Source organism: Myotis brandtii, unplaced genomic scaffold, assembly GCF_000412655.1.
Source record: "Myotis brandtii unplaced genomic scaffold, ASM41265v1 scaffold94, whole genome shotgun sequence".
NCBI classification, from domain to species: domain Eukaryota; kingdom Metazoa; phylum Chordata; class Mammalia; order Chiroptera; family Vespertilionidae; genus Myotis; species Myotis brandtii.
The window spans coordinates 1,029,593-1,038,645 of record NW_005371876.1 but is presented as its reverse complement, the minus strand read 5'-3'; the positions used below and the strand labels follow the sequence as shown (position 1 = coordinate 1,038,645).

At 43.6% G+C, this 9,053-nt stretch overlaps 1 protein-coding gene across 1 annotated transcript; it reads right to left on the bottom strand.

The window, feature by feature from the left end:
* Positions 1 to 3,755: 3,755 nt before the first annotated feature.
* NEFM (neurofilament, medium polypeptide) lies at positions 3,756 to 9,047 on the bottom strand. Its single transcript, XM_005885918.2, has 3 exons — positions 7,906 to 9,047; positions 7,060 to 7,184; positions 3,756 to 5,630 (listed from the first exon to the last, which is right to left on the bottom strand). The coding sequence occupies exons 1-3, from the start codon at positions 8,983 to 8,985 to the stop codon at positions 4,244 to 4,246; spliced, it is 2,592 nt and encodes an 863-aa protein (XP_005885980.1). The 5' UTR covers positions 8,986 to 9,047; the 3' UTR covers positions 3,756 to 4,243.
* Positions 9,048 to 9,053: the final 6 nt, after the last annotated feature.

The window sequence follows — 9,053 nt, the reverse complement described above, 5'->3', positions numbered from 1 at the left end:
GAGAGAGAGAGAGAGAGAGAGAGAGAGAGATCAGTTGTTTCCCATAGGCGCCCTGACTGGAGATCGAATCCGAGACCTAGGTATGTGCCCTAACCGAGAATCAAACCCACTATCTTTTGGTGAGTGGGATAATGTTCCAACTAACTGAGCCACCTGGCCAGGGCTCAACAAATGGTTTGGATCAGCTTCTATGAGCCTGTTGCAGTTCAAGGCATTTTCACTGATGTTATGTCATTGAGTGACCTCGGCAGCCCTTTGAAGAGTGTGTTAACACCCCTATTTTACAGATAAGGAAGTGGAAGCTTTCTTAGAGAGTTTGAGATGCTGTAAAAGACTGGGTGGCTTATTAACAACATACATTTATTTCTCATAGTTCTGAAGGCTGGAAGTCCAAGATCAAGGCACCATGATTCAGTGACTGGTCAGAACCCACTTCTTGGTTCATAGATGGCTGTCTTCTCAATGTTTTTACATTGTGGAAGGGGCAAGAGAGCTCTCTGTGGTCTCTTTTTTAAGGGCACTAATCCCATTTATGAGGACCCCACCCTCTAAAGGCCCAAAGTCCAAATACCATCACATTTGGCATTGAGATTTAATATATAAATTTGAAGATGACAAACATTCAGTCTATAGCAGAAGCTTAGAGGAATAATAAAATGGACCTAAGACACACATTTTTACTACCTATACTACCTATAGACCTGATTCTTGGAACTTGACCTCAAGTCCAGTCCTTCTGCCAAAGCTCTACATGTCTAAGGGTAGAAGAGCCCTGAAAGTGGACAAATTTTGTATATTTAAAGAATTAACTCACTTAAAATAGATTCCATTTCCCTTTGAGAGAGTTACATAAACCACTAGGAAAAAATAACTTGAGCCAAACTGGAACAACCAACCTATTTGTTGTGGAAACAAATATCCCAATGTTTTAATACACTGACTGGCAATAGAAGGCAGTGTGCCTGAAATAACTTTCCTTTTCCAGTGAATATTAAAGTTACCATGAGAAAAGTGTTTGCCACATTTTTGTACACTGCAAGCTGTTGTGATAGAAGAAATCATTTATTTTGTATCTGGATGATTTATTCTTCTCATGATTCAAACAGTGCCATTGCATGATTTTTAACATGTGAAGAGAGTTGTAAGCATATTAAATGAAAGATTTGTGGCACAACTCTTTATTTCTTTCAATCTGAAAACAAAGAAGGGAACACAGCAGGCCCTCCTTATAAATTGAGAGGGCCGTAATGGATGGATTTGAGGGGCAGTGTAGTTATAAGGGGTTAAGAGTACATGTTTTAGAGCTGGAAAGTCTGGGTTAAATCCCATCTCTATTATTTAGTCTAATGACCCAGAGAAAGTTGTGTGTGTTTTTTAAATGTTATGTGCTTCAATTCGTTATGTTTGAAACTTGAGAACTAATTAGCTTTGGTATTTCTCACAATATTTAAAATGAAATGACATCTTTAAAGCAATCTGCTGAAATGTAGATTGTATTTTTCAAAGGCTTAATGTGATTATAGCCAGGGGCTGATGGTAGTCAGAGAAAAGGTATTCCAATTTCCTAGACACTTGAGGTTTGTGCTTAGTTTTAGCTATAGTCTCTGTCACTGAACATATTTGGAAACATGAATTTCAAATTTGCTTCCTCTTTAAACAGTAGTATAATAATTGGCATTGACAACAAATTAGTGGATTCCAGAAGAAAAGATCATTGTATCCCCAGGCCCAAGTCTACAATACATATTTAAGTTATTGAATCAATCAAGCAATTTGATACATTTATAAATGTCCACATGGCTTATCAAAGTATGTTGTTCTATTATATTGAAAGAAGGAAAAACAGTGGAAGTGTCATTTGATTCTTTCCTTCTTGGAAAAAAAGTGAGATGGTTGAAAATGAAGTTGGGAGCTGAAGGGACAAGTCTCTTGTGCCCGCCTTGTGTCTGGAGGGGTGTTGCTGATTGATTCTATTATTTTAAACAGTGTGCCCTCCTAACAGGGGTTTCTAAACTCTGACAACTCAGAGGCCAGCACTGGCAAATGAGCTGATTTTTGTAGCAGACAGAGGGATATTTTTACAGCAATGGCTATCTATTTGCAGGTACTTAAGCTTACCATATTGATCCAGCCTCTTCCCTTTCAGATAACAGCTCCCAGGCTCTTCTGTGGGGAAATGCTGCTGCAACACTGGGGTTAGTCTTAGTGGGACTATCATTCAAAGTGCTGCTTCCTTTGCTGGCCCAGATGGCAGGCCCATGCTTGCTGTGTTTCAGAACGTCCAAAGAAGTGATTCCAAGTGTGAGTTCAGTGAGCCCTGTGGCTGCATGCCACTTCCTGCTACCTCAGTTCCTGGGCTGTCCCAGTTGGTCTTTCCCAGCACCTGCCTCTTTGAGTCTTCCTTCCATCCCGAGAGCTATCCTGTATCCTTCCAATGTTCTCTTTTTTATTTTTTAAATTCTACATAACTGAAGTAAGTTTTTGCTGATGATATTTAAAAATCCTGTTTCACCTGGTTGTCATGGATATTATTGCTTCTTAAAAATTAGTATTTTTACATAAAACTTAAGTACAAGTGATATGAAGATATAAAATGACTAAAGGATGGGGAAAATCGTTACAAATATTGACATTAGCAATGAGCTTCCTGGTTACATTTAGAAATTAAAATAGGTATTTTGAAAAGCCACTTAGAAGAGTATCCAGGATTATATTACTAGGATGATCCTATTGATAAGAGAAAAATAAGAACTTGGAACAAATAATGTATTAATTAATAAATTATTAATAGTTTTCAAGGTCTAGAACAGATATAATGTGAAAAGGGATCTGTATTATTTCCTTGTTCAAGATCAGGCCTTTAAACAGAAAAACAACAACAACAACACTTCAAGTGCTAATGTCAGATAATCTATTTTTCTTTTTATAAGTGAGGTATTTTACTTATTTTAACATTATTTTCCTAATTAGTAAAACACCTAACATATAAATCTCCATCAATCATATCAAGAATCTGTGCTGCAGGCCCTCACTAGATAGCTCAGTTGTTGGGTTTAGCATCGCCCTAATACGCCAAGTTGTGGGGTTGATTCCCAGTCAGGGCACATACAAGAATCCCCAATGAATGCATAAATAAGTGAAATAGCAAATTAATGTTTCTCTCCCCCCTCCTCCTTTCTCTCTTTCTCAAAAATCAATTTTAAAAAAAGAATCAGTGCTGCAGGTGTGTGTGTGTGTGTGTGTGTGTGTGTGTGTGTGTGTGTGTGTGTGTGTAAACCAGAACTAAACATCTGAGCCTGGATATCTCTTGTTTGTACATGTACTGTTATTTCAGTCTTATTTCTTCTGGACATTGTTATAAACCTCATGTGGTCCTTAGTGTCCCAACTCCAAGGAACAAGTTATGGCTCCTTTACATGTCCCTCTTACCTTGAGGATCTCTGAGTTCTGGTTTGGGATGGAAATACCTGGAGATGGAAGACTTCTATCCCACCAATTTTACCTTTTTTATCTGATGCTTTTTTTTTTATTCCAAAACTATAATTTTGAAATTTGGGGATGAAGGTTAGGCTAAGTAAAGATTTTGACACCTGAATATGTTTTCAGTTGATTATGTTTCCCCAGAATTCACTCTCAGGGAAATACTGATAAGAAATGCAGGTTGTCTATAATCTCCCAAATAATGTACTCTTAGGAAAGAAAGAGCCAGGTAGTGAAGATTTCCCTTTGAAATGACATTACACCAGGCAAGCAAATGTTTCCAATATGACCTTTATTGAGCAAGTACTGCTGTGACGTTTAGCATCAATCAACGAAAGGTTGCAAACTGTGCATGTCAACAAGGTTCTCCCATGAAAGAAAGTCCATTTTAAATGCACCAGTGAGGTAAACTTAATTATTCATATATAGCTTTCTTAAGGCTAAGAGAGTTCTGTGTTTTCATTTATTTTTGGCTCAGTTTGTTCTTTGCATAATACATCTCAAGACACCTCCCCTGTGAGTGCCCCCCTTCCAGCAGTTTAGTAAATTGGCCAATTCCCCAGGTACATACAATATCATGCATTTGAACCCCCCAAAGACTGAGGAGGGAGCATCCTGAGCTTGCATGCAGTTCCCTCGTATTGCACAATGTAAAATACAATGTCTGGAACCCCCATGGGAGAACCCGTTCTATTTTGAAGCTGTCATTAACATGCATTTTGAAATTGTCATATGGCTTAACCTTTTGAATAGACTAAAATGACTAGTCACCCTGGGAGACTTCCTTTACTATGGCGTGTGAAGTGACCTTCTCTACCTTTTTAGTAGACACTAATTTCTCCTCAAAGCTCTCCTCATGCTCTTCGACCTTTTGAGTGACAGTGACAGATTTAGTGATATATTTGGTAGCACCATCTCCCCCTTCACTGGTGATTTTTTCTATCGTTTTGGTCACCATCACTTTTTCCTCACTTTTATCACCCCCCTTCTTTTCATCTGCTGGACTTAAGTCTAGGCCATTGGTGACAACACCTCCCCCACTGCCTTTCTCCTTCGTTTCCTGCTCTTCCTCCTCCTTTCCTTCCACCTCCCCATTGATGGCTATGTCTTCCTTGGTGGATTCCTTTGAGCCTTGATCACTGCCTTCCTCCTTGCTCCCTCCCTCCACTTTCTCCTTCTGCTGCCCAGGCTTCTCCTCCTCTTTGGCACCTTTCTCCACGCTCACCTTTACTGATTTGGTGATGGTCACCACCTCCTGCATGACTTCCTCCTTCACCGGGGATGCAGCTTTCTTCTTCTCTACCACATCTTTCAGCTTCTCCTCCTTTTTCTCTACCTTCTCCTCCTTTTTCTCTACCTTCTCCTCCTTTTTCTCTACCTTCTCCTCCTTAGGAGCTTCCTTTGCTGCTTCTTTCTTTCCTTCCTCCACTTTCCCTTCTTCCCCTTTCGGCTCATCTTTCCCAGCTCCAGCTAATGGTTTTGGCTTCACCTCTTCCACTGGCGATTTTGGCATGGGGGACTTGGCCTTCTCCTGCTTTTCCACCTTGGCTTCTGCCACCAGCTCCACCTTCGTGACTACTTCTTCCCTCTTTTCCTCAGTTTTCTTCTCTTCCTTAGTTTCAACTTCCTCTCCTTCACCTTCTGCCTCTGTCTCTCCTTCTTCCTGCTCATCTTCTTCTTTTTCACTAGAACCTTCCTTCTCAGACCCCCCTTCTTCAGCTTGGTCTGATTTAGCACCCTCATCTTCCTCCTCCTCCTCCTCTTCTTCCTCCTTGTCTCCTTCTTCCTCCCCTTTAAATTCAGGTGCGGTAGCTTTCACTGGAGACTTTTTAGTTGCTACCACTTCGTCAGCTTCTTGTTCCTCTTCCTTTTCTTCCACCTCTTCTTCCTCCTTTCCTTTCATAGAAACTGCTAATTCCTCTGCAATGGCTGTCAGGGCCTCTTCCATTTCTGACTTCTCATCTTCCACTTTGGTTTCTTCGATGATCTCCTCGACAAATTTGTGTTGGACCTTTAGCTTGGGAGCCTCTACCTTCGTTTTCTGAATCTTACTGGATATTGTGATGGAGGGCTGTCGGTGTGTATACAGTGGTCCAGTGATGCTTCCTGAAAATGTGCTAAATCTGGTCTCTTCACCTTCCAGCAGTTTTCTAAGGTGATAATCAAAGAAGACAAGACATAATTAAAATCACATTGGGCCTTCTGAGCTTCATTGCATAATGGGGAATGCAGTAGATACCTCTGAGTAAGAATAATCACATAAATAAAGGATTCCATCAAGTCGGTGTAATACCTGCTATCATTTCATTGGTATATTTTGTCATATTCAGTGACAGATACTCATGGGCCACTAGCCAATCCCCTGCTGCAGTAACTAGTCACTCTCAAAGGCCTACTAGTCAGACCCAGCCACCAAGTCCCCCGAGCTACATCAGTCCATTTGGTGCAACATGAATATGTTGAAAAGCTCTGTAGTGGGCAAAAAAAATCTTAGTGATCTTCCTGAGCATTGGAACTTTCAGGATGTATACTAAATATCTTTCAGCAAATATAATGTTAAAAATGTATTTGGCATATATCAGAATTCAGGCTATATCTACTATATCTATAGCTCTATATCTATCTTCATCTATCTATAGCTAAGTACTAATTTGGGTGCATTAAGTTATAAATTGATCTGCAGTTTTAATCATGAAGTGTTTTTCAATGTAATTATTCTGCTTTTCTGAAAAGTAAGATACCTCTGTGGGTTCACTTTATTCTTATAAAATTATAATGGCCTTATTGGTAGTAGAAACACTGTTGAGTCAATTATTTTCTCCTGTGAACTTAATCAACAGCAAGGCAATATCAGTTAGTAGACCTATAATCTCTTCTCTCTCTTTCTCTGGTTTTATATCTACATCTATAGATGTAAATTTATTTATATTATGACATATCTATAAATTTATATCTTGAGATCTAAATATATGTAGATATATATCATACACAACCTATATATAGACATATAATCTATATTATGCAGCCTAAGATAAACTATAATACAGCTAAATTATCTATATAGCTATATATATGCACACATATATTCTAATATATCAATCTATATCTATTCTCAGCCAGATGATGGCAATAGTAAGCTGTAACAGAGAAACAGAGACATTGAATGTGTTGGTGTTTGTCCTTGACACTGTAAAATTGAGAAGCTGAAACCACTAGATAAATATTAAATACTAAAACTAGTAAATATTAAATACTAACATGTTTTTGCTTTAAACATTCGCAAAACACTTTTCACTAAAATAAAAAGTTTAAGCATAAGCATTGAAATTAATCTGAGCTCCTCCCAAGCCCTTCCCGTAATTCATATCAATTTCAACTAATGCTTACTCTTTTAAAGCTGTATAAAACGTGGAAAATTCACATTTGCAATTCTTTAGAATAATTTCTTTTTAATTAAAAGGCAAACAGGCACTGATTTAAGACGCCTGAAACCTGCTTGCTTTACTGAAGTGGAGAAGGTTCTGTCAAAACAGCCTCCGCAGTGCGGTATTTCGGTCACGTCCGCAGTGAGCACCATACCTGTACGCAGCGATCTCAATATCCAGAGCCATCTTGACGTTGAGGAGATCCTGGTATTCTCGCAAATGACGGGCCATTTCCCACTTTGTGCCCCGAAGCTCATTTTCCAACTGCTGGATGGTGTCCTGAAACAGACACAGTCTCCCCATGACTCACCCTTCCAAAGGCAATTTCTTTCGCAAACCACTTGCTACCCCTCTCCCTTCCCCTCCCTCCTGCGCTCCTCTGACTCCCTCCAGCTCCGCAATCTTCTGGGATATTGCTCCCAGCCCCCTCCCGCCATTAACAAAATTTAAGGATTCTCAAATACACAAACAAATAGGATCAATAAGACATTTCCTGAGCACATCATTCACTGAGCCCAGTGGATCTAGAATACATTCGGCAGGGAGTAAACATGCATTGGGAAACCCCACCCCTGACCTGGCCCTTCCCATCTGAGCCATTTGGGCTGAAGCAAATTTGCAGAGTTCCCCCGATCATGCAGGAAAAGCAGAGAATTCATGCGTTTCTGCAGAAGTTATCTGAAAGTTGCTGCTTTGTCAACCACCCGAATGCATTCCTCCTATTTTAAATGTGCAAGCGTGCAAAAACTAGAACTGCCGAGGACAAGAAGCACGTTTTGAAAAGAGGTCAGTGCTCTCAGAAGCTGGGGATGGTGGGCGGGGTGGAGTGTGGAAGTGGTGGGTAGGAGCGCGGACGCTTTGCGCCTCCAACTTGGGTGCGCGAGCGCTGGCCAGCAGTCACCAGGGAGCGGGCGGAGAGCGCGTGGGGGCGCGTGCCCGAGTGTCGGGGGCGCGCGGCGCTGGCGCTGGCGCAGGCTGGACGCGCAGCCGCGGTTCCTACCTGGTAGCTGCTGAGGTCGTGGTTGTGGCGCTCCTCGATGTCGCTGAGCTGCCGCTCCAGGGACTCCTTGGTGCCGCGCACCGACTCGAGCTCGATGCTCTTGGACTGCAGCTGGCGCCGGTACTCGGCAATCTCTTCCTTGGCGGAGCGGATGGCCTCCTTGTTCTGCTCGGCCGCCTCGGTGAGCTTGGCGTAGCGACACTTGAACCACTCTTCTGCCTGGTGCATGTTCTGGTCGGAGTGGCACTCGAGCTGGGAGCGGATTTCCTTCAGCGCCGACGAGATGTCTGTCTTCAGGTAGTCTTTGCGCTCCACGGTGATGTGTGACGCCTGGATCTGGGCCAGCAGGTCGGCCACTTCTTCCTCGTGATTGCTCCGCAGGAAGGCCACCTCGTCCTGCAGCGACTGCACCTTCTTGTCCAGCTCCACCTTCACCAGCGACGCCTCCTCGATGTCTTTGCGCAGCGCTCGGATGGCCGCCTCGGTGTCGTCGCGCAGCCGTGCTTCCTCCTCGAAGCGTTCCTTGAGCCGGTGGATGTCTTCCTCCAGGTGGTCCGAGTCCAGCTGCACCTGAGCCTTCTCGTGATTCACCATCTCGAGTGTGGCTCGCAGCTCACGGATCTCCTGGTCGTAGGCGTCGCCCAGCTGGGCGTGCGAAGCCTGCTTCTGCCGCAGCGCCTGGATCTCCGCCTCGATCTCCTTGTTCTGCTGCTCCAGGTAGTGCACCTTCTCGATGTAGCCCGCGAAGCGGTCGTTCAGCCCCTGCAGCTGCTCCTTCTCGTTGGAGCGGGACAGCTTGTAGTCGCCGCCCGTCGCGGAGACGCCGTTGAGCAGGGACGAGGATTGGCTGAAGTCGAGGCTGCTCTCGGCGGAGCTGAGCATGGCAGAGCTGTAGGTGAGGCGCGGCCCCAGCGCGCTGCGCTTGTAGGAGGAGGACACGGTGCTGGGCGAGCTTCGGGACCATGACTGCGAGCGGAAGCCGCTGGACGGGGAGCCGCTAAGGCGGCTGAAGCCGGAGCGGGTCTCGGTTACCCGCCGGTAGGCGGACGGGTTGCCCAGCGAGTCCAAAGTGTAGCTCATCTTGGAGACCTCGGGGTGTGTGGCTGTCACCGCGTTCTGCCGGCCGCGTCGCAGCCCATTTATAGCCA

Bases quoted from the DNA above. Each gene is read 5' to 3' on its own strand.
- NEFM (XM_005885918.2), bottom strand. From the start codon at position 8,985: ATGAGCTACACTTTGGACTCGCTGGGCAACCCGTCCGCCTACCGGCGG. The intron at 7,185-7,905 runs GTAGGAACCGCG...TGTCTGTTTCAG, and splicing joins ACGACCTCAGCAGCTACCAG to GACACCATCCAGCAGTTGGA. The intron at 5,631-7,059 runs GTATGGTGCTCA...TTATCACCTTAG, and splicing joins ATTGAGATCGCTGCGTACAG to AAAACTGCTGGAAGGTGAAG.